Raw genomic sequence first — 27,094 nt, forward strand, 5'->3', positions numbered from 1 at the left:
GTGCTTGTCTACAACTGTGACTGCTCACAATGGAATGGAATTGGCCCTCTAAGGAGAACTGTCTCTAGTACCTTTGGGGGGGAAATAAAACCCCATTTGCGATTTGCGTAAACATCCATCTGTGGAATTAGAGATGCGCTTAAGTGTGTCTGTTGGGGTGAGATCATTGATTTTTCATTCTGTTCTTTTTTTTTCTTTTTGCAGCTATTTTGCCAACGTCAACCCCCACTCCAGCAATTGGACATTTCACAGTGAACTTCACCATAACCAATCTCAAATATGATTCACAACTGGGAACGCCTCATTCTACCCAGTTCAATGCTACTGAGAAAGCTTTGATCTCTTTGGTAAGTGTTACTCGCTCACAGCATTTCCAGGCAGTTTGGGGTATCTGGTGCTATCAGCAGTACGACAGACTAATGACATCCTCTCTTTGCCAGCTTAACCCAATACTTAAGAACAGCAGCATTGGCCCAGCTTATATAAAATGTGAAGTAACGGCTTACAGGTAAGGATCCAGGTTCCAAGATTACCATATTACCCTACAGCGTGAAGGTTCATTTGCTGTCATTTGTTCGGCATTGGACAGTCACCAGCAAATAATCTAAACACAGGATCAAATTTGGCTTTTCTATTTTAGACCGGTGAGAGCTGGGAATGACACCGGTGTAGATGCCGTCTGCACCTACAGGCGCGACTCCACTACTCCCCCGTTTGACAGAGTGGGTGTTTATCATGAAATCCAGAACAAGACAAATGGCATCACCAAGCTGGGCCCCTACACCCTGGACAAGGACAGCCTCTATGTCAATGGTAACCAGCTGATTTCTTAACAGTTTTCTTTACTGCTCTTTCTGGACCATCCTTTCATCTATTTGTCACTTCCTTACTTCCTCACCTGTCTAGTTTCCCTCTAATCATTTTCCCTTCTCATTCCAGGTTATAACGAAGCACCAGCTCTGCCAAGTGAGTATAGTTCAGAATGATCCTTACTGAAAAAATTGGAAATATACAAATATTCAGAATTTAATATAACACAGGTGGTAAATAGTGTTTGTCTACAGCTGTGACTCTCCTCACAAAGGAATGGAATTGGCCCTCTAAGGAGAACTGTCCGTAGTACCTCTGGGGGGGAAATAAAACCCAATTTGTGATTTGTGTAAACATGCATCTGTGGAATTAGAGATGTGCTTCAGTTTGTCTGTAGGGGTGAGATCACTGATTTTTCATTCTGTTATTTTTTTTCTTTTTGCAGCTGTTTTGCCAACCTCAACCACTGCTCCAGCAATTGGACATTTCACAGTGAACTTCACCATAACCAATCTCAAATATGATTCACAACTGGGAACGCCCCATTCTACCTGGTTCAATGCTACTGAGAAAGTCTTGATCTCTTTGGTAAGTGTTACTCGCTCACAGCCTTTCCAGGCAGTTTGGGGTATCTGGTGCTCTCAGCGGTACGACAGACTAATGACATCCTCTCTTTGCCAGCTCAACCCAATATTTGAGAACAGCAGCATCGGCCCAGCTTATATAAGATGTGAAGTGATAGCTTGCAGGTAAGCATCCAGGCTCTGACATGTATTTAAAACATGACAGTCTGAGCACACATTTACTATCAGTTAATTTGTCATCCTAATGAAGTGTAAATATTTCTCTCTTGCATAAACCCCTGTCATACTTCTGTCACTGTGGATGGAAGAAAAATGTGTTAATATCAGAACAGGTTTCTAGGGGACACTGAATGGTTAGAGCTTCATAAATGGCCTATTTACATTATTGATTGATAGAACATCGTTAAAGGGATTATTTTACATTGTATTAATAGATGTACTTATGAATTGCCATGTTTTGGTAACAATGAGATCCCAGAAGGAAACATATATCTTCATCATTAGCAAACAATTTAAACACAGGATCAAATCTGACATTGGTTTTTCTATTCCAGATCGGTGAGAGATGGGAATAACACTGGTGTGGATGCCGTCTGCACCTATAGGCACGACTCCACTGCTCCCCTGTTTGACAGAGTGGGTGCTTACCATGAAATCCGCAACAAGACAAATGGCATCACCAAGCTGGGCCCCTACACGCTGGACAAGGACAGCCTCTATGTCAATGGTAACCAGCTGATTTCTTTACAGCTTGTCCATTCTATGAAATTCATTGCACCAATGTAACAATAGAGACACAATATATTTGATGGACATTAAAGATCACATATAGCAAGAAAGAGTCCCAACCCCAGAATAACCTCAGGCCATAGAAAGTAAGTGACTGTGTTATGCCCAACTGCTCTTTCTGGACCATCCTACTTGTCACTTTCTTCTCTCCCCACTGGTCTAGTTTCCCTCTAATCATTTTCCCTTCTCATTCCAGGTTATAACGAAGCACCAGCTCTGCCAAGTGAGTATAGTTCAGAATGATCCTTACTGAAAACATTGGAAAGATACAAACATTCAGAATTTAATATAAAACAGGTGGTGAATAGTGCTTGTCTACAACTGTGACTCTGCTCACAATGGAATGGAATTGGCCCTCTAAGGAGAACTGTCCGTAGTACCCCTGGGTGGGAAATAAAACCCAATTTGTGATTTGTGTAAACATGCATCTGTGGAATTAGAGATGTGCTTCAGTGTGTCTGTAGGGGTGAGATCATTGATTTTTCATTCTGTTTTTTTTTCTTTTTGCAGCTGTTTTGCCAACCTCAACCCCCGTTCCAGCAATCGAACATTTCACAGTGAACTTCACCATAACCAATCTCAAATATAATTCACAACTGGGAACTCCTCACTCTACCTGGTTCAATACTACTGAGAAAGCCTTGATCTCTTTGGTAAGTGTTACTCGCTCACAGCCTTCTTGGGCAGTTTGGGGTATCTGGTGCTATCAGCAGTACGACAGACTAATGACATCCTCTCTTTGCCAGCTCAACCCAATACTTAAGAACAGCAGCATCGGCCCAGGATATATCAGATGTGAAGTAACAGCTTACAGGTGAGGATCTAGGTTCCAAGATTACCATATTACCCTGCAACATGAAGGTTCATTTGCTGTCATTTGTTCGGCATTGGACAGTCACCAGCAAATAATCTAAACACAGGATCAAATTTGGCTTTTCTCTTCTAGACCGGTGAGAGCTGGGAATGACACCGGTGTAGATGCCGTCTGCACCTACAGGCGCGACTCCACTACTCCTCCGTTTGACAGAGTGAGTGTTTATCATGAAATCCAGAACAAGACAAATGGCATCACCAAGTTGGGCCCCTACACCCTGGACAAGGACAGCCTCTATGTCAATGGTAACCAGCTGATTTCTTAACAGTTTTCTTTACTGCTCTTTCTGGACCATCCTTTCATCTACTTGTCACTTCCTTACTTCCCCACCTGTCTAGTTGCCCTCTGATCATTTTCCCTTCTCATTCCAGGTTATAATGAAGCACCAGCTCTGCCAAGTGAGTATAGTTCAGAATGATCCTTACTGAAAACATTGGAAAGATACAAACATTCAGAATTTAATATAAGACAGGTGGTGAATAGTGCTTGTCTACAACTGTGACTCTGCTCACAATGGAATGGAATTGGCCCTCGAAGGACAAATGTCCGTAGTACCCTTAGGGGGAAAAAAATCCAATTTGGGATTTGTGTAAACATGCATCTGTGGAATTAGAGATGTGCTTCAGTTTGTCTGTAGGGGTGAGATCACTGATTTTTCATTCTGTTATTTTTTTTTCTTTTTGCAGCTGTTTTGCCAACCTCAACCCCCGTTCCAGCAATCGAACGTTTCACAGTGAACTTCACCATAACCAATCTCAAATATAATTCACAACTGGGAACGCCTCATTCTACCCGGTTCAATGCTACTGAAAAAGCTTTGATCTCTTTGGTAAGTGTTACTCGCTCACAGCCTTCTTGGGCAGTTTGGGGTATCTGGTGCTATCAGCAGTATGACTGACTAATGACATCCTCTCTTTGCCAGCTCAACCCAATATTTAAGAACAGCAGCATCGGCCCAGAGTATATCAGATGTGAAGTGACGGCTTACAGGTAAGGAGCCAGGTTCCAAGATTACCATATTACCCTACAGCGTGAAGGTTCATTTGCTGTCATTTGTTCGGCATTGGACAGTCACCAGCAAATAATCTAAACACAGGATCAAATTTGGCTTTTCTCTTCTAGACCGGTGAGAGCTGGGAATGACACCAGTGTAGATGCCGTCTGCACCTACAGGCGCGACTCCACTACTCCTCCGTTTGACAGAGTGAGTGTTTATCATGAAATCCAGAACAAGACAAATGGCATCACCAAGTTGGGCCCCTACACCCTGGACAAGGACAGCCTCTATGTCAATGGTAACCAGCTGATTTCTTAACAGTTTTCTTTACTGCTCTTTCTGGACCATCCTTTCATCTACTTGTCACTTCCTTACTTCCCCACCTGTCTAGTTGCCCTCTGATCATTTTCCCTTCTCATTCCAGGTTATAATGAAGCACCAGCTCTGCCAAGTGAGTATAGTTCAGAATGATCCTTACTGAAAACATTGGAAAGATACAAACATTCAGAATTTAATATAAGACAGGTGGTGAATAGTGCTTGTCTACAACTGTGACTCTGCTCACAATGGAATGGAATTGGCCCTCTAAGGAGAACTGTCCATAGTACCCTTAGGGGGGAAAAAAATCCAATTTGGGATTTGTGTAAACATGCATCTGTGGAATTAGAGATGTGCTTCAGTTTGTCTGTAGGGGTGAGATCACTGATTTTTCATTCTGTTATTTTTTTTTCTTTTTGCAGCTGTTTTGCCAACCTCAACCCCCGTTCCAGCAATCGAACATTTCACAGTGAACTTCACCATAACCAATCTCAAATATAATTCACAACTGGGAACGCCTCATTCTACCCGGTTCAATGCTACTGAGAAAGCTTTGATCTCTTTGGTAAGTGTTACTCGCTCACAGCCTTCTTGGGCAGTTTGGGGTATCTGGTGCTATCAGCAGTACGACAGACTAATGACATCCTCTCTTTGCCAGCTTAACCCAATACTTAAGAACAGCAGCATTGGCCCAGCTTATATAAAATGTGAAGTAACGGCTTACAGGTAAGGATCCAGTTTCTGAGATTATCATATTAGCTTACTACGTGAAGGTTCATTTGCTGTCATTTTCTTTGGCATTGGACAGTCACCAGCAAATAATCTAAACACAGGATCAAATTTGGCTTTTCTATTCTAGATCGGTGAGAGCTGGGAATGACACCGGTGTGGATGCCGTCTGCACCTACAGGCGCGACTCCACTGCTTCCCCGTTTGACAGAGTGAGTGTTTACCATGAAATCCAGAACAAGACAAATGGCATCACCAAGCTGGGTCCCTACAACCTGGACAAGGATAGCCTCTATGTCAATGGTAAGTTGCTAATATCCTTATCATTATAATGTGCTCTTATGTGTCCGATTGCCTGGGCATTCCCTTTCAAAAATGAATAGACAAAGATTATGGACTTGATGTAACAATAGAGACACAATATATTTGATGGACATTAAAGATCACATATAGCAGGAAAGAGTCCCAACCCCAGAATAACCTCAGGCCATAGAAAGTAAGTGACTGTGTTATGCCCAACTGCTCTTTCTGGACCATCCTACTTGTCACTTTCATCTCTCCCTACTGCTCTAGTTTCCCTCTAATCATTTTCCCTTCTCATTCCAGGTTATAATGAAGCACCAGCTCTGCCAAGTGAGTATAGTTCAGAATGATCCTTACTGAAAAAATTGGAAAGATACAAATATTCAGAATTTAATATAACACAGGTGGTAAATAGCGTTTGTCTACAGCTGTGACTCTGCTCACAAAGGAATAGAATTGGCCCTCTAAGGAGAACTGTCCGTAGTACCCTAGGGGGGAAATAAAACCCAATTTGTGATTTGTGTAAACATGCATCTGTGGAATTAGAGATGTGCTTCAGTTTGTCTGTAGGGGTGAGATCATTGATTTTTCATTCTGTTATTTTTTTTTCTTTTTGCAGCTGTTTTGCCAACCTCAACCCCCGTTCCAGCAATCGAACATTTCACAGTGAACTTCACCATAACCAATCTCAAATATAATTCACAACTGGGAACGCCTCATTCTACCCGGTTCAATGCTACTGAGAAAGTCTTGATCTCTTTGGTAAGTGTTACTCGCTCACAGTCTTCCTGGCCAGTTTGGGGTATCTGGTGCTCTCAGCGGTACGACAGACTAATGACATCCTCTCTTTGCCAGCTCAACCCAATATTTAAGAACAGCAGCATCGGCCCAGCTTATATAAAATGTGAAGTAACGGCTTACAGGTAACGATACAGTTTCTGAGATTACCATATTACCCTACAGCGTGAAGGTTCATTTGCTGTCATTTTGTTCGGCATTGGACAGTCACCAGCAAATAATCTAAACAAGGATCAAATTTGGCTTTTCTATTCTAGATCAATGAGAGCTGGGAATGACACCGGTGTAGATGCCGTCTGCACCTACAGGCGTGACTCCACTGCTCCACCATTTGACAGAATGAGGGTTTACCATGAAGTGAGGAACAAGACAAATGGCATCACCAAACTGGGCCCCTACATCCTGGACAAGGACAGCCTCTATGTCAATGGTAAGTTGCTAATATCCTTATCATTATAATGTGCTCTTATGTGTCCGATTGCCTGGGCATTCCCTTTCAAAAATGAATAGACAAAGATTATGGACCTGATCCTCTGCTGCCTTTTGTTTTGAATCCTCTTGACATCCATGGAAAGTTAGTTTATAATGTACCAGATTGGATGGGTTATACTTTGCCAGATGTAATTTAGGAGACAAGACAGAAGGCAGGTGAGATTCTTTTGTGATGTTTCAAAGCAGGGAAGGCAGCATTAAAATCCACAGAGCAGTAGGAGCTAATGGCCATCTTTGACTACCACTAATTGACAAAGGTCTCAAGGCCTTTGTAGAATATGCTCTGGAAACAATACCGAATCCCCTCAACATGCAGTACAAAAAATGTTGTTATTATTAGTTGTACTCTGGCAGTGTGTTTGTACTGCACCTAGCACTGGAAACGTATCGAAAAGTCATGCAGTAAAATAAGGCCAGGGTCTCCCACCATTATGCACAGGAGCAGGACAGCTGACTTCAGCATTATTTTCATGATAATCGGCTGCCGGAATGGACCCAGGCCACGCCTGTGTAAAACAAAGTAACACTTTCTGCTTTAAGTTTCATGGAATTGTTTTTGCTGTCAGTTCTCTGTCTTCCTTTCCCAGCTGCCTAGCATGACCTTTATTTATTGTCTCTTTCCTTTCCAGGTTACAATGAAGCAAACCCTCCACCAAGTAAGTGTCTTCAAGAACTGGTGTATATTGTAACTATACATTAGTGTGTCAATTTACAGGAAGTCTGAAATAAATCAGAGCCAGCAATATGCTGGTGGTTCAGTGGGCCAACTCCTTTCATAAGGACCAGTTTTCTGACTGAAAGACTGAAACCTGATTGAATACTTTGTGTGCAGCTGTGCCAGCAACCAACAGATTTTTTTTAAATATGACCGTAGAGGGAAATGATTTGATTTAAATTTCTGGTTGCAAGTATCAGAGGGGTAGCCATGTTAGTCTGGATCTGTAAAAGCAGCAAAGAATCCTGTGGCACCTTATAGACTAACAGACATTTTGGAGCATGAGCTTTCGTGGGTGAATACCCTTCGACATGCATCTGACGAAGTGGGTATTTACCCACGAAAGCTCATGCTCCAAAACGTCTGTTAGTCTATTAAGTGCCACAGGATTCTTTGCTGCTTTTACAAATTTCTGGTTGCTATTCACTTTTTTCCAGCTGTGATGACAACTACAATTCCAGCTCCAACAGTTGACTATTTCACAGTGAACTTCACCATCACGAATCTCCTATACACATTCCAATTAGGAACCCCAAATTCCGATACATTCAATGCTACCGAAAAAGTCCTGACCTCTTTGGTAAGTGTGAATTGCTTCATTCATTCCTTTTTTGTTCTTTTTGATATTATGATTCTCTCAGCATGATGAACTCATGACATCTTTTTCTTTGCCAGCTTGACCCATTGTTCAAAAACAGCAGCATTGGCCCTGTTTATATGGGATGCAAAGTGATGACTTATAGGTGAGGATAAGCAGCTTTGGAAGATTTGTTCATATTCCTCCATCTGATACTATAATGTAATACACACAGAGGTCTCTTTATGGCCCTTCTCCTTGTTAATTTTAGTATTGTAACAAGAAACCATCTACACTGTCATTTTCAATGCCCACATCTCTGTAAATACATTTTATTTCATGCTTTTGTCTATTTGGGTTGAAGTTAATTTCACAATTTTGGCAGATACATCTCATAATAGGATTGTATAAGCAAATACAGAAATATCTAGCATGGATATCAGAGAGCTCAGGAGCAAACAAGAACATGTCCTGCTTTCTCTAGGCCTGTGAATAACGGAGATGACACTAGCGTAGATGCCCTCTGCACCTACAGAACTGAGTCTACCACATCCAGGTTCGACAGAGTGAGGGTTTACCATGAGCTGAGCAACAAAACAAGTGGAATCACCAAGTTAGGACCCTACAGCCTGGATGACAAGAGCCTTTTCGTTAACGGTAAACAACTGGTTCCTTTATAGCTGCAGGGATACAATCACATGGCCCATAAATGCCTAATGAATGAAAGAAATAGTGTAGCAGTGACTGCAAAACAGATGAGCAGGGTTTTAAATGTGCCATTGTTTGGGTGAAAGTGCTTTGTATTCACACAGCTGCATCCTCTACACAAACTACCACTTCCGGGTCCCGACACACAGTTTGAGAACCACTGTAGTAAACCCCCTTTTATATTCAAAAGGGAGAAACTCCTAAGGGCTGTGACGCAGCATTGAAAGCTGCAGAGAAGTACGGGCATCCTGGTCCAACTCCAAGTAGGAAAAATTTTCCTTCTCCACAGAGCATTGAGCAATCTTTTCAAAATGTACACCACCGTGTACCCCATCAAAATGTACCCCACCTTGTACCCCACCAAAATGAACCCCCCCATTAGCTGCTTTGAATCAGTCATCCTGTTGTGGAACGTTTCATTTATCCAGACGTCTCCAAATCGATTTCTCATCATTCATCCCCTGCCTGCCTTTCTGATTCTAATACTGTCCCTTCCCTTTGCAGGTTACAATGAACCGCGTTCTGTGCCAAGTAAGTATCTTTCAGAATTGAAAAGGTTGTAAAGCTTTGCAAAGTTAGCATAGAAGAGGGAGTGATGACGCCTGTTTAGACACCTTTTCATTGGTTGATATCATAATTGAATTAAAATTAGAAATAAGGCACACATTTTTCACACTGAAAGTGACTGCCGAACTACCAAGGGAAGTGGTGGATTCTCCATCTCTTGATATCTTCACATCAAGACCGGATACCTTTCTGGGAGAGCTGCTTTAGTCAAACACAAGTTACTGGCCTCTGTACACGGGTAGCTGGATGAAATTCTAAGACTGCTGTTATATAAGAGTCTGCACTAGATAATATAACAGTCTCTTCTGGCCCGGGGCGGCTCTAGGGATTTTGCTGCCCCAAGCACGGCAGGCAGGCTGCCTTCGGCGGCTTGCCTGCGGAGGGTCCGCTGGTCCAGCGGCTCTGGTGGACCTCCCGCAGGCGTGCCTGTGTGGTCTCGCGGCTTCGGTGGACCTCCCGCAGACATGCCTGCCAAAGACAGCCTGCCTGCCGCACTCGCAGCGACCAGCAGAGCGCTCCCCGTGGCTTGCCGCCCCAAGCACGTGCTTGGCATGCTGGGCCCTGGAGCCGCCCGTTTCTGGCCTGAACATCCATGCATTTATTAATTAGCTCTCCTAAGGTTTTCCTTTAAACATCTGGTGTGGAATATTGACACTACACCAGGTTAATGCATTTTAGTGTGTTTTGGGGAGTAATACCTGTCTTTAAGTTAAAACTGTTATTCACCATTTTCCCAGCTACGATACCAACTGCAACCAGTGCTCCTGCTCCAACAGTCGAACATTTCACAGTGAACTTCACCATAACCAATCTCCAGTACACTTCTCAACTAGGAACCCCCAATTCCTTGAAATTCAATAATACAGAGAAAGTGCTAACCTCTTTGGTAAGTGTGTCTAAATCCATCCTTCCTTTGGCCAAGTCATGTCCAGTCTTTTGGGGGGCTGCAATTATCTCTGTGTGATGGACTCATGAAATCCTCTCTTTTGCTAGCTTGACCCACTGCTCACAAACAGCAGCATCGGCTCAGACTACAAAGGATGCAAAGTGATAGCTTATAGGTAAGAACAGTGGGGTGAAGGCTTTTCGTCTTATATTGTATTTACTATTTATTCTGCTTGATTCTTTATTTATTAAAAGTATAACATGAGCCCATCACAACTGCCCCTTGGCACATATGCCTCACTGAGAAATAATACTGTACCCTATTTTAAGTTAACTAAACAGATCGTTATCCCTAAAAGAGGCAAATCAGATTCACCTCCCTCCATGGGAAAGGTCTGGGGGAACTGATGAGGCTTATGCCACACCCTAAAGTTCAACACACTTTGATTCTGTTGGAACAAGGAGGTGTTTGTAAACTCTAGAGCCTTCCTGAAAATGCATCGTTCTCATCCACCAAAGGTAGACTGGTAGCAAGTGCATCCCAACTAACCAGCTTCACAATGACACACAAGAATGGAGGCGGCCTATGCTATATGGTTATCATTCGCCTTATGGCTGACAGCACTGGCCATGCTTGTTAAATTTAATTAGAGAGGAAGGATGGCACCTTGGAGGCCTGAGTTCCATTCCCTGCTCTGCCACAACCATTCACTGTGACCTTGGGTGAGTCACTTAGTTTCTCTGACTCACTTCTCAATTTGTAAACTGGGGACAATCATACTGCTGCTCCTCCCAGCGGTACTGTGAGGATAAATACATTAAAAAGTGTGAGGCTCTTGGATACTAGAGCAATGAGGGCCCAACAAGGACCCTAGATCAACAACTAATATGTTAATCTATCCTTGCTAATGCTAGCTTTGTGAGGGGAAAACAAACCTTCTCTACTTTATTATTTTTCTGCAGACTTAACACGCTGCAGATTTCAGAGGATTTTACCTGATGGTCTGTGGGCAGCAACTGCACTGAGAACCAACCATTTGGGGTGGAGGGGAGGGCAGGTTGGGAGTGAGGAGGGGAAATGGGTCTGGGAGAGGATTTCTCTCTCACAAAGTGGTCAACAGATTTAAAACGTTGGCAAACCCACTAGCTACCTTACTTAGCATTTTATTGCATCTCCAAACAGAGCAGATTGATTTTTTTCCTGAAGCTTTTTAAAATTTTCCAATGTTATAAATGGATAGGAAAAAAAAATTACATGAAACTTACTTGTCCCTTTGTCCCCAGCCCTGTGACAAATGGCGATGGCACGCGCATCGATGCCCTCTGCACCTACCGAAATGACTTCACCAGACCCAGGTTTGACAGAGCGAAGGTTTACCACGAGCTGAGCAACAAGACAAGAGACATCACTAAATTAGGTCCTTACAACCTGGACAACAGCAGTCTCTACGTCAATGGTGAATAACTAACGGCCTGTTGTTCACAGCTGTGGCAGGCAGGGTGTTAAGAATCAAAAAAGCAATGTAACACTCTGCAACACAAGCACAATTCACTGTATACATACAGCTACATCCACTGTGCGCAGCCTCTTCCATACCCTGCATTGTGACAAAGATCCTCCTCTACCTTAGTGGGTCCTGCACTTATTGGCGGATTTGTTCACCTCAGTGATCTTCCCCTCTTGTGGAACCCTCAGTCTGGGTCAACTCCTCCTGTGTCTGATCAGGAGTTGGGAGGTTTGGGGGGAACCCGGGCCCGCCCTCTACTCCGGGTTCCAGCCCAGGGCCCTGTGGATCGCAGCTGTCTATAGTGCCTCCTGTACCAGCTGCATGACAGCTACAACTCCCTGGGCTACTTCCCCATGGCCTCCTCCAAACACCTTCTTTATCCTCACCACAGGACCTTCCTCCTGGTATCTGATAACACTTGTCCTCCTCAATCCTCCAGCAGTACACTCTCTCACTCTCAGCTCCTTGCCTTCTTGCTCCCAGCTCCTCACACGTGCTCCTTCTCCTCTGGCTCCTTCCTGCCTGACTGGAGTGAGCTCCTTTTTAAACCCAGGTGCCCTGATTAGCCTGCCTTGATTGGCTGCAGGTGTTCTAATCAAAGTAGATATCTCCACTGCCTTCTAGAAAGATCTTAATTGGCCCCAGGTGCCTTGATTAACCTGGAGCAACTGCCATTTGGTTACCAGGGTACTAGGGATATGTTTAGCCTGGGGCTAACATACCTGTTTCTCAGTACTTTACTGTAGCCATCTGGCCTTGCCCCATCACAGCGTGCTCCGTTTACGTGTACATTGCATCTAATAATTTACATGCCTGGAGTGGCTTTAAATCCAAGCCATTACACTGCGGCTATTAGCTTTTCACATCACACACCAATTAATTCCCAAGAGCTGTGAAGCAGCATTGGAATCTTCAGAGCTTGGCTTCTGGTGGTCCATTCCTGAGTTATCTGTTTTATGCTCTTTCGTTTTTTAGTCTCTCTGTCCATAGCCCTGTTTCTTAATGATAATTTCTGTTCCTTTCCAGAATACAACGAAGCACTACTTGGACCGAGTAAGTGTTTTATCAAATTAATTCATATTAAAGCTCTCAAAGGAAATTTAGTGGGGAAGCAATTCTCAAAAGCCCTGTAGAAGTGTAGAGTTCTGCTGGGACTGAGGGTGTCTTTGAGGCTGCAGACAGCTTTGTATATTGCTATGTTATGATCCTTTCTCTCCTATATCACAGCTCTGAGCCTAACTACCCCGCAGAGTCCAACAGCTGGGTATTTCACAGTGAATGCCACCTTAACCAACCTCCGCTACACCACAGACCTGGGGACACCGGGTTCCCGCAAATTCAATTCTACAGAGAAAACAATACTGTATCATGTAAGTCTGACAGACAAGCTGCCCAGCCTGTTTAATTTGTTGGCTCTTGTTCTTTCCCCTTTGCACATCCCCATTCCCCCCACCCCCACCCCCGCACACGTGTTGGACTCAGGAAATTATCTTTTCTTTGGCAGATTGAGCCTCTGCTCAGAAAAAGCAGCATTGGCCCTATCTACACTGGATGCAAAGTGATGGCATTTAGGTAAGGATGGAATATTCTTCAGTTACGCTGCAGTGTAGGGCTTCATGTACATTCAATGGACATGCTAATAACTAATAATGTATAATCCCTTTTCCATTTTCTTCAATATTTAAAATATCCATGTATCTAACCACCACCAGTGTCCGTCATTTAGTACCTGGGAACCAGCGTCATGAAAGCTGCTGTGATTTCTGAGATACCCTTTTTTCCATAACATTGATTTCATAATGATATATTCAAACAATTATCCTGTCCCTCTGGATAGTGCGGCTTGAGTTTAGTTGGTTCTGTTTAATATCATATTGAGGAGCAGTATCAGAGGGGTAGCCGTGTTAGTCTGGATCTGTAAGAGCAGCAAAGAATCCTGTGGCACCTTATAGACTAACAGACGTTTTGGAGCATGAGCTTTCGTGGGTGAATACCCACTTCGTCAGATGCATGTAGTGGAAATTTCCAGGGGCAGGTATATATATATATATATATATATATATATATATATATTTTTATATATATATATATATATATATATATATATATATATATATATATATATGCAGGCAAGCTAGAGATAATGAGGTAGTTCAATCAGGGAGGATGAGGCCCTGTTCTAGCAGCTGAGGTGTGAAAACCAAGGGAGGAGAAACTGGTTTTGTAATTGGCAAGCCATTCACAGTCTTTGTTTAATCCAGAGCTGATGGTGTCAAATTTGCAGATGAACTGAAGCTCAGCAGTTTCTCTTTGAAGTCTGGTCCTGAAGTTTTTTTGCTGCAGGATGGCCACCTTAAGGTCTGCTATAGTGTGGCCATGGAGGTTGAAGTGTTCTCCTACAGGTTTTTGTATATTGCCATTCCTAATATCTGATTTGTGTCCATTTATCCTTTTTCGTAGCGACTGTCCAGTTTGGCCGATGTACATAGCAGAGGGGCATTGCTGGCATATGATAGCGTATATTACATTGGTGGAGGTGCAGGTGAATGAACCGGTGATGGTGTGGCTGATCTGGTTAGGTCCTGTGATGGTGTCGCTGGTGTAGATATGTGGGCAGAGTTAGCATCGAGGTTTGTTGCATGGATTGGTTCCTGAGCTAGAGTTACTATGGTGCAGTGTGCCGTTGCTGGTGAGAATATGTTTCAGGTTGGCAGGTTGCCTGTGGGCAAGGACTGGCCTGCCACCCAAGGCCTGTGAAAGTGTGGGATCATTGTCCAGGATGGGTTGTAGATCCCTGATGATGCGTTGGAGGGGTTTTAGTTAGGGACTGTATGTGATGGCCAGTGGAGTCCTGTTGGTTTCTTTCTTGGGTTTGTCTTGCAGTAGGAGGCTTCTGGGTACACGTCTGGCTCTGTTGATCTGTTTCCTTATTTCCTCGTGCGGGTATTGTAGTTTTGAGAATGCTTGGTGGAGATTTTGTAGGTGTTGGTCTCTGTCTGAGGGGTTAGAGCAGATGCGGTTGTACCTCAGTGCTTGGCTGTAGACAATGGATCGTGTGATGTGCCCGGGATGGAAGCTGGAGGCATGAAGGTAGGCATAGCGGTTGGTAGGTTTTCGGTATAGGGTGGTGGTAATGTGACCATCACTTATTTGCATTGTGGTGTCTAGGAAGTGGACCTCCCGTGTAGATTGGTCCAGGCTGAGGTTGATGGTGGGGTGGAAGCTGTTGAAATCATGGTGGAATTTTTCCAGAGACTCCTTCTCATGGGTCCAGATGATGAAGATGTCATCAATGTAGCGTAGGTAGAGAAGGGGCGTGAGTGGACGAGAGCTGAGGAAGCGTTGTTCCAGGTCGGCCATAAAAATATTGGCATATTGTTCGGCCATTCGGGTGCCCATAGCGGTGCCACTGATCTGGAGATATATATTGTCATCAAATTTGAAATAGTTGTGTGTGAGGATATTGAGGAGCGAACACAGACAAGGGCACTAACTAACAGAAATCTCCATAACGTCTGATTTCCTAGGTCGGTGAGGAACAGGGATGACACAGGAGTAGACGCCTTGTGCAGCTACAGGAATGAGCCCACGGCTCCCAAGTTTGACAGAGTGAAGGTTTATCGTGAGCTGAGCAGCATGACAAACAACATCACCAAGTTAGGGCAATACAACCTGGAGAACAAAAGCCTCTATGTCAATGGTAATTGGATGATGGTCTCACACCTCCAGGGAGCTCTCACATCGCTCCTTGGTTTAACGCACTTGAATAAAAAAGATGAAACCTCTGAAAAAGCTACACAAGAAAATGACATCCACACAGCAGAGAAATCAGTCCAGACTTGAGGAAAAGATCTGTGAGCTTGGAACACAGCTGATTTCCTTGCACCCCATAGAAACACTCTTTCATTGGGGCAACAGCAGCCATAGTAGGACAAAATAAATTCCCAAAGAGATGGAAAGGGGACATGGAAAATACAGGAAAGTGAGAGATGCCCTTAGGCTCCCATTCGGCAGGGCATTTAAGCACTTCCTTAACTTTAAGCACAGAAATGACCCGTTTATGTTTATGGAATAACACGTGCTTAAAGATGAGCACAAGCCTAAGAGCTTTGCTGAATCGGGGCCTTATTTAAGAACATGGGTAAAATGGTCACAAACACTTAAGTAATTTAGGAGACCAAGTCCCATGGATTGGCAGGATTTAGGCTTCTGAGTCCTACAGGCACTTCTAAAATTTTTACCTTAAGTCCCATTTTTAAAGGTGACTGGAGTGATGTAGGAGACTGGGTCCCTGTGACAATCACTGGGATTTAATCTCCTAAATCATGTAGGTATTTTTGAGCTTTTATCTCAATAGTACACATAGCTTTTCTCTCCGAGTTGCAGTTCTCTGAGATTATAGTAAAATACACCCATTCTTAAGCAACGGGGTTTCTTATTTGATAGATACACATCTACAGCGCTTGGCTTCTGGTGGTCCATTCCTGAGTTATCTGTTTTATGCTTTTTCGTTTTTTAGTCTCTCTGTCCATAGCCCTGTTTCTTAATGATAATTTCTGTTCCTTTCCAGAATACAACGAAGCACTACTTGGACCGAGTAAGTGTTTTATCAAATTAATTCATATTAAAGCTCTCAAAGGAAATTTAGTGGGGAAGCAATTCTCAAAAGCCCTGTAGAAGTGTAGAGTTCTGCTGGGACTGAGGGTGTCTTTGAGGCTGCAGACAGCTTTGTATATTGCTATGTTATGATCCTTTCTCTCCTATATCACAGCTCTGAGCCAAACTACCCCCCAAAGACCAACAGCTGGGTATTTCACAGTGAATGCCACCTTAACCAACCTCCGCTACACCACAGACCTGGGGACACCGGGTTCCCGCAAATTCAATTCTACAGAGAAAACAATACTGTATCATGTAAGTCTGACAGACACGCTGCCCAGCCTGTTTAATTTGTTGGCTCTTGTTCTTTCCCCTTTGCACATCCCCATTCCCCCCACCCCCACCCCCGCACACGTGTTGGACTCAGGAAATTATCTTTTCTTTGGCAGATTGAGCCTCTGCTCAGAAAAAGCAGCATTGGCCCTATCTACACTGGATGCAAAGTGATGGCATTTAGGTAAGGATGGAATATTCTTCAGTTACACTGCAGTGTAGGGCTTCATGTACATTCAATGGACACGCTAATAACTAACAATGTATAATCCCTTTTCCATTTTCTTCAATATTTAAAATATCCATGTATCTAACCACCACCAGTGTCCGTCATTTAGTACCTGGGAACCAGCGTCATGAAAGCTGCTGTGATTTCTGAGATACCCTTTTTTCCATAACATTGATTTCATAATGATATATTCAAACAATTATCCTGTCCCTCTGGATAGTGCAGCTTGAGTTTAGTTGGTTCTGTTTAATATCATATTGAGGAGCAGTATCAGAGGGGTAGCCGTGTTAGTCTGGATCTGTAAAAGCAGCAAAGAATCCTGTGGCACCTTATAGACTAACAGATGTTTTGGAGAATGAGCTTTCGTGGGTGAATACCCACTTCGTCAGATGCATGTAGTGGAAATTTCCAGGGGCAGGTATATATATATATATATATATATATATATATATATATATATATATATATATATATATATATATATATATATATATATATATATATATATATATATATACACACACGCAGGCAAGCTAGAGATAATGAGGTAGTTCAATCAGGGAGGATGAGGCCCTGTTCTAGCAGCTGAGGTGTGAAAACCAAGGGAGGAGAAACTGGTTTTGTAATTGGCAAGCCATTCACAGTCTTTGTTTAATCCAGAGCTGATGGTGTCAAATTTGCAGATGAACTGAAGCTCAGCAGTTTCTCTTTGAAGTCTGGTCCTGAAGTTTTTTTGCTGCAGGATGGCCACCTTAAGGTCTGCTATAGTGTGGCCAGGGAGGTTGAAGTGTTCTCCTACAGATTTTTGTATATTGCCATTCCTAATATCTGATTTGTGTCCCTTTATCCTTTTTCGTAGCGACTGTCCAGTTTGGCCGATGTACATAGCAGAGGGGCATTGCTGGCATATGATAGCGTATATTACATTGGTGGAGGTGCAGGTGAATGAACCGGTGATGGTGTGGCTGATCTGGTTAGGTCCTGTGATGGTGTCGCTGGTGTAGATATGTGGGCAGAGTTAGCATCGAGGTTTGTTGCATGGATTGGTTCCTGAGCTAGAGTTACTATGGTGCAGTGTGCCGTTGCTGGTGAGAATATGTTTCAGGTTGGCAGGTTGCCTGTGGGCAAGGACTGGCCTGCCACCCAAGGCCTGTGAAAGTGTGGGATCATTGTCCAGGATGGGTTGTAGATCCCTGATGATGCGTTGGAGGGGTTTTAGCTGGGGACTGTATGTGATGGCCAGTGGAGTCCTGTTGGTTTCTTTCTTGGGTATGTCTTGCAGTAGGAGGCTTCTGGGTACACGTCTGGCTCTGTTGATCTGTTTCCTTATTTCCTCGTGCGGGTATTGTAGTTTTGAGAATGCTTGGTGGAGATTTTGTAGGTGTTGGTCTCTGTCTGAGGGGTTAGAGCAGATGCAGTTGTACCTCAGTGCTTGGCTGTAGACAATGGATCATGTGATGTGCCCGGGATGGAAGCTGGAGGCATGAAGGTAGGCATAGCGGTCCATAGGTTTTCGGTATAGGGTGGTGGTAATGTGACCATCACTTATTTGCATTGTGGTGTCTAGGAAGTGGACCTCCTGTGTAGACTGGTCCAGGCTGAGGTTGATGATGGGGTGGAAGCTGTTGAAATCATGGTGGAATTTTTCCAGAGACTCCTTCCCATGGGTCCAGATGATGAAGATGTCATCAATGTAGCGTAGGTAGAGAAGGGGCGTGAGTGGACGAGAGCTGAGGAAGCGTAGTTCCAGGTCGGCCATAAAAATATTGGCATAATGTGGGGCCATGCGGGTGCCCATGGCGGTGCCACTGATCTGGAGATATATATTGTCATCAAATTTGAAATAGTTGTGTGTGAGGATATTGAGGAGCGAACACGGACAAGGGTACTAACTAACAGAAATCTCCATAACGTCTGATTTCCTAGGTCGGTGAGGAACAGGGATGACACAGGAGTAGACGTCTTGTGCAGCTACAGGAATGAGCCCACGGCTCCCAAGTTTGACAGAGTGAAGGTTTATCGTGAGCTGAGCAGCATGACAAACAACATCACCAAGTTAGGGCAATACAACCTGGAGAACAAAAGCCTCTATGTCAATGGTAATCGGATGATGGTCTCACACCTCCAGGGAGCTCTCACATCTCTCCTTGGTTTAACGCGCTTGAATAAAAAAGATGAAACCTCTGAAAAAGCTACACAAGAAAATGACATCCACACAGCAGAGAAATCAGTCCAGACTTGAGGAAAAGATCTGTGAGCTTGGAACACAGCTGATTTCCTTGCACCCCATAGAAACACTCCTTCATTGGGGCGACAGCAGCCATAGTAGGACAAAATAAATTCCCAAAGAGATGGAAAGGGAACATGGAAAATACAGGAAAGTGAGAGATGCCCTTAGGCTCCCATTCGGCAGGGCATTTAAGCACTTCCTTAACTTTAAGCACAGAAATGACCCGTTTATGTTTATGGAATAACACGTGCTTAAAGATGAGCACAAGCCTAAGAGCTTTGCTGAATCAGGGCCTTATTTAAGAACATGGGTAAAATGGTCACAAACACTTAAGTAATTTAGGAGACCAAGTCCCATGGATTGGCAGGATTTAGGCTTCTGAGTCCTACAGGCACTTCTAAAATTTTTACCTTAAGTCCCATTTTTAAAGGTGACTGGTGTGATGTAGGAGACTAGGTCCCTGTGACAATCACTGGGATTTAATCTCCTAAATCATGTAGGTAATTTTGAGCTTTTATCTCAATAGTACACATAGCTTTTCTCTCCGAGTTGCAGTTCTTTGAGATTATAGTTAAATACACCCATTCTTAAGCAACGGGGTTTCTTATTTGATAGATACACATCTACAGCGTTTGGCTTCTGGTGGTCCATTCCTGAGTTATCTGTTTTATGATCCTCTTTCTTTTTCTAGTCTCTCTGTCCATAGTCCTGTTTCTTAATAATAATTTCTGTTCCTTTCCAGAATACAACGAAGCACTTCTTGGACCAAGTAAGTGTTTTATCAAATTAATTCATATTAAAGCTCTCAAAGGAAATTTAGTGGGGAAGGAATTCTCGAAAGCCCTGTAGAAGTGTAGAGTTCTGCTGGGACTGAGGGTGTCTTTGAGGGTGCAGACGGCTTTGTATATTGTTATGTTATGATCCTTTCTCTCCTATATCACAGCTCTGAGCCTAACTACCCCCCAGAGTCCAACAGCTGGGTATTTCACAGTGAATGCCACCTTAACCAACCTCCGCTACACCACAGACCTGGGGACACCGGGTTCCCGCAAATTCAATTCTACAGAGAAAACAATACTCTATTATGTAAGTCTGACAGACACACATTGCCCAGCCTATTTCATTTGTTGGCTCTTGTTCTCTCCCCTTTGCACACCCCTGTTTCCCCCCGCACACGTGTCAGACTCAGGACATTATCTTTTCTTTGGCAGATTGAGCCTATGCTCAGAAACAGCAGCATTGGCCCCGTCTACACTGGATGCAAAGTGATGGCATTTAGGTAAGAGTTCTGTTGTAGGGGTAGTGCCATTCTCTTGACAGACACTAATTGGGCTAAGACTCCAGCTGGTTGTAAAGCAGCATAATTCTTTATGACCCACGTTTCCCCCAACTGAGATCTGCCCATGTGTCTTTATGACTTAATTCTTCCTCCCTTGGCTCCTCTATATTAATGTTCATATTGCAATTTGAAAAGTCAGTCCAACTCACCCCCTTAAACCTTCATGATTTCACTTTATTATTGGTTCTGTCAAGTAACGCCCCCCTAACTCTGCCATGCAGCTGTTATGATTGTGAATGAAGACTGATTGTGGCTGGGTTTCTCAGTTGCCAGCTTTCGCAGTAACATAAATAAGGCAGGTGATTTTCTGTCCACATCAGCCGGGTCCTAAAGGCACACCTGTGATTCTCTAGGTCTATGAATAATAAGGACACCGGGATCAATGCAGTATGCAGCTACAAAAACAACTCCACAGTTGCTACGTTTGACAGAGTGAAGCTTTATCATGAGCTGAGCAGCATGACAAAGGGCATCACCACGATAGGACCCTACACCCTGGAGAAGAATGGCCTTTATGTGAATGGTAAACATCCAGAGAGAACATTCGGCAGTGCTTTAGGGGTCACCTGGAGACTTTAATTCATTCTTTTGCTTCATCGGGGCTTGAACTTTCTAGTAGCACATGATGAACTTCCCCTTCCATCGATGATTTCCAGTTTATGGCAGTCCACAGGCTTTGGCATAAGGACTAAGCCAGTCCAGCATATTGGTGCTTTCACGGAGGTTTTTCATTTAGCTAATAGCTAGGTTAAAAAGCTCACTGCTGTCTTCATCTAAATCAAACATGGACTCACTCCGATTGCCTTTGGTTAGGTGGATAAAACTGCTGTCAAAAACCACTCTTAACCCTTTTTTTCAAATTTATTTATTTAGGTTTCCACCTCTCAGACATAGCTACTACTACAGAAGCTCCTTCCATGGTGGCTCCAGAGAATGTGGGGTATCTGCTCAACTTCAGAATAATCAATGTAAACCTAACCAACCCAGACCCGAAGTCTTTGGCCTACCAAGCATTACAGAAAGACATTGCTGACAAGGTGAGATGCCATCTTTCAGAAGCCGTCTTGGCTATTCCATCTGATTTTCACACCAACTTCCAGGAACAGTTTGATAAGTTTTAATTGTTGACCTTCAAAATGTGGACAAAGAAATGGGCAATGTTTCAAATTTCAACCAGTTCTGCTGCTGCCAGTCCCAATCGTGCCAATGCGTTGTGTAACATAATTCATGAGAAGCTGCAGGATTTGTTACATTAGAGGGGGGTCTCCATGCTTCAGAACAATCACAAGACTGGATCACCTCTAAAAGAGACAAAGTGGAGGCCATCTATTAAACCCAGCCTGTTGGCACCTGTACCTTAATGACCAAATTTAGGAGTAGGCACAAACTGATCCCAACATATACAGGTGTAACCCACCAGTGAGTGTGCAACAGGTCCTCCTCCACGCCTGACCCACAGAATACATGAGTCTGTTACACTCCTACCTAAGGAAAGAGCAATTGATACTCTTAACTCTGCAAGTTGCCCGCTCAGTCGCTGGAGTGTTAACCAAGATGGCAGCCAATGGTCATCTCTGTTGCTGATGGGATAAGATGAGAAGAAGGGCTGCCATGCTTAAAGTCAAGTTGGAACCATGAGAACACTTACCACACGATGCACATTTCAAATATAAAACCAGTCACATCTTCAGTCACGTCCGGGTCTTTCTGTTGCCCTAAAGCATCAGGCATGAGGTCATCCCTTACTTCTAGAAATATCTAATGGAGTGTTTCTTTCAGATTAACCAGCTGTACAGGAAGAGTGACCTTCAAGGCAGATTCTTGTTCTGCAATGTCACAGGCTTGAGGTTTGTGCTACGATTCAGTTTTCTTTATTAAAGTGCGCGGATGCTCATGCCTTTCCCGTGAACACTGCTCCCTTGCAGAATTCCTCTCTGCTCCAAAGTTTGCAATGCAGTTTAATTCCCGCCCCGTCTGAATAACTCACAGGAGCCACTCCCTTACCTCTTCATTCTCACGCACATACCCAGGGTTTAAATATCAGGGATTAAAATAGGTAAGAGGCTTGAGGTCGTGCACCATGCTGTAGCTGATCTCTCGAGGGTTCAGATTCTACTTCTGAGAGCGAGTCATAAACTCTGGGTTTTAAGGGACAGATGAGCTGGAGATGGATTCCTCGCCAAGAACATGCCTGGGTTCAGCTCTGCCAGCCCCTGGAAGTGCTGCTAGTGCCAACAGAACTGTCACCATGTCCTTACTTGGCATTTCATGCAATTAGCATTCTTCACAAAACTGGGCTCGTAGGGAGACTCAGGGGCTGGGTCACGAGACCCCCCCCCACCCCTCTCACATCCAGGGAACTGGTCTGAATCTATCCCACGTTGGTGGGGGACCAAAAGTCATTTGTATTCCATGGTGGGCCGGTGGCCTGTGGGGAATGAACTGGGTGGTTCTTACTCTAGTTCCCACTAGACAAGTCTCCACATCAAACCCTCCCCTTCCCCCTGGTATCCTTAACTGGGATTTTCCAAGGGAGTTAAGCACCTGACTCCCGTTGACTTTCATGGGGATTTAAGCACCTTTAGGGCCCCTTTGAAAATCCCAGTGCTTGTGGCAATCTCAGCAGAGGACAAGGATGGAATGGATCATAGAGATAAAACCCCTCCTTTCTTTTAGCCTCCAGAGCTGGCCCCTACCGGTTTAGGAATGCTGGTGTGAGACTTTGTAAGGGGAGCAGGTGGCTGGTCTATGGATAAAGAGCGATCTCATGTGTCCAGGGCTGCATCCAGCACCAGCTTTCTATAAAACCTCCATGAACATTTAAAATAGCAGCATGGTCCATAAAAAGGTGATCATCTGAGGGCCGATTTGTTTAAGATCCTTGACCTCTCTGCCCCCAGGATTGGCTCTGTAGTGGTCGACTGCAACTGCCACTTCAAGCCAGCACCCAACCGCAGTGAGGAGACCGTTCTAAGTGCATTTCAGAATGGAACGAGGAATGCAAGCGCACAATGGCTGGGAGGCCGCTACCAGCTGCAGGGAGCCAGGGTGAATGGTATGTAAGCCATATAGAAGAGCTGGCTGCCCAACTTTCATTCTGGTTAATGCAAATCCTCACGGCAGATGAGAAAGTCTCTGCCTTTCTTCTCTTCCACCGAGAAATCTCTACTTCCCTGGTCCAAGCCAGTGAATTCCCAGAGCGCACGTGCCAGGATTTTGGCCCATTACGTTTGGCTCAATCCAACATGTCGAGTCCCCAGTGACACGCTCAGTCTTTCATTGTTAGACAAGGGGAGGGGTAACTGAAACCATTCTTTGGGATTTCAGAAAGTTTAGATGTTTTGAATAAAAAAAAAGGATGTACGAAATCCCCAAGAAATTACAGGAAGGTTTTTAAACACTAGTGGACTGGGGCTTTCAAAGTGGATTAAGGGAGTATGGCACCCAAATCCCACTGAAATTCAAATTCAGCTAATGCCTCAAGGCTCCTTCCAGTCTCCCCATCTTAACCAGGACACCTCTGGTCCAATGGGCCTTTGCCTATTTCTCTTCACTGCATTTTTGACTGGTTTCTTTTCTTTCTTCTCAGTTTTGGAGCCAGTTATTAAGCCAGTGACTCAGCCACCCGTCAGTGCTGAGCGAGAGACTTTCAGGTTAAACTTCACCGTCACTAACCTCTTCTACTCGTCTGAACTGAAACAACCCAGTTCAAATCCTCATCGACTGAACAAGCAGATGATTGAGAAAGCGGTAAAGTTCTACGGGTCTGCAAATGGGCCCGATCCTGGTCCCTTGGGAATTTTGCCATTGGTTTCACTCCTTTCTCTTGTTCAAACATAATTTGATACATTCCTGTTTGTGCCCACGTGGCAATCATTCTTTTTTCCTTTTCCACCTAGCTTGACAATATTTTCAGAAATAGCAGCGTCCAGAAGTACTTTGCCGGCTGTTCAGTTGAAAGCTTTAGGTATGTCTCTTCTCATGGGCTGCGTCACACAAGAACAGTTATTCTTTAAATTCCGGTGAAATGTTTATTGAAAGTCTCACTCAGGAGCCTATGCTGGTTCATGTTATTTGAGGGTATTGCGTTCGTCTGTCTGCCCTAGCCCAAACCTCAGGGAGGTGAATGGAGGGTGTTCACTGGAGGGAAAAGAAAATCACATTCATTTTTTTGCCTTGCCTTAATTGTTTCTGCAAATGCCAAAAAAGTGCTTTTATTTGTGCTGGGAAAGTCATTTTCATGCACAACTCATCTCTAGGCAAAAACAGATCACTTCACCCACATCTAAAACTCAAAATTAAGCAGCTTTGCAAAAGCGTAATGAAAATTGACCAGCCCAGGCACAAAACCCACTAACCCGCCTTTCTCCACAATCCCAGATGACAATTGGGGGTGGGGGGAAGGCAAGAGTTTGACTTGTCCAGCAGAAAAATGACTTATCCAGGGTGAATGGAATTTTGTAAGACTAAAAGCAGCTCCTCTCTCTTTCTAAAAAGAGAGGTAATTTAAAGGTCAAAACCACCCTGCGTGCTAACAAAACATTGCTCTGAGATCTGCATGCATGAGTTGAGCATGAACACCGCCCTGATCTGTTTATCACGCTTTCCCTTGACTTTCATCCCTGTTTCACACTCCTGGTCTAGCTCACTCAGTAAATTTCAGCATGTCTGTTGTGTGCCTCCCCCTGCATCAATGGCTTGTGGCTTGTCTTTTCCAGGCCCATCTCTGGGAAAACTTACACTGGTATTAACGCCATTTGCAAATTTACGCTGGACAGCACCTCCAGGGCCTTTCAAAGAGAAGAAGTGTATGAGGAGTTTAAACGTCTCACCAACGGAGGCACTCAGCTAGGGGACAGCTACACGCTAGACAAGGATAGCTTGCTTGTTAATGGTGAGTGGCAGGGCAGAGCCCAGGAAGCTAGAGCAAGTTGCTGCGGCTGAGGTTCTGAGGTTGAGGAAATTTTTGAACCTGCTTTCTTGCTGTTCTCCTTTTCTTCACAAGTTCCTCTTTCCTTTCCAGATTATTCTCCTCTCAACACAATGGCAGGAGAACCTGGTAGATCGGGTAAGTGTTTTTTGAGAAGCAATTCACGTTAAAAATACTGAACAGACGTTAAGAGTCAGAAAGTTAGTACAGAACATGCCCAGACGTGGGTTTAGACTCACATAGTCCATGGCTTCGGGGACAAGAGTGTAGAGAACTGGCTCTCCCGGCATGGAGCCAGCACTCAAGCAGGAGCAGTTAGAATCATGGATGAGTAGCTGGTAAGCCAGCACAACTGTGACAGTTGTTCCAGTCCCCATTTGGGCCTGTAAAACTCGACCTCGCCAATATTGGCAGCAAACAAATGCAAAAGAGCAATGAGCCTGGCCATGGTGAATCCATTACACATTTGGGACTCATGGGAAATCCTTGCATTATCCACCCAGCGCTACGGTGTATCCACCGAACACCACATCCTGGGGAGCAGCAGCACCCGCTTCCCCTGCACCACCAGGCTTCTCCTAGGACGTAAGACAGAGTCAGAGTTTGAGGCTAGAAGGGACTACCAGGTCATCTAGTCTGACTGCCTGTATGTCACAGGCCACCAGCCCCATCTAGCTACCCCCCACCATGCCCACCAGCCAGAATTAGATCCACATGTTACAGGCCTGAGGAGACTAACCTACTGCATGCCACAGGTAGAGAACAGGAAGGCCCGAGATGCACCGAGAGACCAGATCAATGGTAAAGAGAGGAGTTTGCTATCCAGAAACCATTCAGTCCTGGGCCTTTCTGCTGCAGCTGCCAGTAGAGGGCCCAGGATTAATGCCCGTTGTACTGGTGTTTTACCAACGTGGACATTTTTGCACTAGAAACTCACAGGCCACTGCACATCCATCCCATGATTATGGCTCTTAAAGAGAAGTAACCCTGAAAAGACACAGGGAGCATTTAACATCAGCTTTATTCCGCTCCCACATTTTCAAACCGCCCCTTTAAGTAGACAAGTGCCCTTGAAGTATGGCTATAGCCAGAATTCTGCCAAATCACCCGCCGGGCCTTGTGTGTAATTTTGTTTCAGACCCAAATGACTGTGAATTTAGAGATCTGTAATTCATCCTCTTGTCCTTCCAGAGCTCCCATTCTGGGCCATAATCCTCATCTGCCTCTCGGCATTGCTTGGCTTGATTCTCCTCCTCCTCGTGTGTTTCTTGGTAAGTGGCCACTCTGCTGTCCTGCTTCCTCGGATTCACAGGTACCGTTGTGGCCCAGTGGCTGGAAAGAAGGGAATTAGGGAATCGGGCATTCCGGCTGATTTAGACACATTGAAAGTAAATCCTACCAATGAATTAGTAAGCTAAGAGCAATCAGGGAACACAAGCAGGCTGGCAATACACATGGGAAACCAATAAGCATTTTGGGCCAAATCCTCCCTGCTTTACTCATGTGACTTCCATTGGGACTGCTCACATGAGCGAGGAGAGGAATATGGCCCATTGAATACATTATTAAGGAAGAAGGTTGAAGAAAATTGAGGGATATGGAAAAAACCAGGAACGTGGAGGTAAGGTCAACCCCCCAAAAGACCAGTGGCTTCTTTTTCTTGCTCTTCTTAGACACTCTCCCATCCCTAAATCTCTGCAGAATGGTGAGGACACAGAGCTACTGAGTGCAGAAGGTTGAATAGCTTTACACAAATGACCAGCTTCAGGAACTGCACTGA

At 44.3% G+C, this 27,094-nt stretch overlaps 1 protein-coding gene across 1 annotated transcript in view; it reads left to right on the forward strand.

The window, feature by feature from the left end:
• Nucleotides 1–25,949, forward strand: part of MUC16 (mucin 16, cell surface associated) — a 50,757-nt gene extending 24,808 nt beyond the window's left edge. The window contains 50 exon segments of the mRNA XM_050934507.1: nucleotides 218–347; nucleotides 441–508; nucleotides 641–813; nucleotides 940–966; nucleotides 1,256–1,398; nucleotides 1,492–1,559; nucleotides 1,949–2,121; nucleotides 2,380–2,406; nucleotides 2,694–2,836; nucleotides 2,930–2,997; nucleotides 3,130–3,302; nucleotides 3,429–3,455; nucleotides 3,744–3,886; nucleotides 3,980–4,047; nucleotides 4,180–4,352; nucleotides 4,479–4,505; nucleotides 4,795–4,937; nucleotides 5,031–5,098; nucleotides 5,232–5,404; nucleotides 5,708–5,734; nucleotides 6,024–6,166; nucleotides 6,260–6,327; nucleotides 6,460–6,632; nucleotides 7,324–7,350; nucleotides 7,847–7,989; nucleotides 8,085–8,152; nucleotides 8,471–8,643; nucleotides 9,199–9,225; nucleotides 9,999–10,147; nucleotides 10,255–10,322; nucleotides 11,431–11,603; nucleotides 12,681–12,707; nucleotides 12,882–13,024; nucleotides 13,159–13,226; nucleotides 15,182–15,354; nucleotides 16,225–16,251; nucleotides 16,426–16,568; nucleotides 16,703–16,770; nucleotides 18,742–18,914; nucleotides 19,788–19,814; nucleotides 19,989–20,131; nucleotides 20,257–20,324; nucleotides 20,738–20,907; nucleotides 21,258–21,421; nucleotides 23,262–23,439; nucleotides 23,974–24,134; nucleotides 24,284–24,351; nucleotides 25,103–25,278; nucleotides 25,408–25,452; nucleotides 25,729–25,949. Of these exon segments, the coding sequence (XP_050790464.1) occupies nucleotides 218–347; nucleotides 441–508; nucleotides 641–813; nucleotides 940–966; nucleotides 1,256–1,398; nucleotides 1,492–1,559; nucleotides 1,949–2,121; nucleotides 2,380–2,406; nucleotides 2,694–2,836; nucleotides 2,930–2,997; nucleotides 3,130–3,302; nucleotides 3,429–3,455; nucleotides 3,744–3,886; nucleotides 3,980–4,047; nucleotides 4,180–4,352; nucleotides 4,479–4,505; nucleotides 4,795–4,937; nucleotides 5,031–5,098; nucleotides 5,232–5,404; nucleotides 5,708–5,734; nucleotides 6,024–6,166; nucleotides 6,260–6,327; nucleotides 6,460–6,632; nucleotides 7,324–7,350; nucleotides 7,847–7,989; nucleotides 8,085–8,152; nucleotides 8,471–8,643; nucleotides 9,199–9,225; nucleotides 9,999–10,147; nucleotides 10,255–10,322; nucleotides 11,431–11,603; nucleotides 12,681–12,707; nucleotides 12,882–13,024; nucleotides 13,159–13,226; nucleotides 15,182–15,354; nucleotides 16,225–16,251; nucleotides 16,426–16,568; nucleotides 16,703–16,770; nucleotides 18,742–18,914; nucleotides 19,788–19,814; nucleotides 19,989–20,131; nucleotides 20,257–20,324; nucleotides 20,738–20,907; nucleotides 21,258–21,421; nucleotides 23,262–23,439; nucleotides 23,974–24,134; nucleotides 24,284–24,351; nucleotides 25,103–25,278; nucleotides 25,408–25,452; nucleotides 25,729–25,949 (5,497 nt within the window).
• Nucleotides 25,950–27,094: the final 1,145 nt, after the last annotated feature.

This window comes from Gopherus flavomarginatus, chromosome 24 (genome assembly GCF_025201925.1).
Source record: "Gopherus flavomarginatus isolate rGopFla2 chromosome 24, rGopFla2.mat.asm, whole genome shotgun sequence".
In the NCBI taxonomy this organism is placed as follows: domain Eukaryota; kingdom Metazoa; phylum Chordata; order Testudines; family Testudinidae; genus Gopherus; species Gopherus flavomarginatus.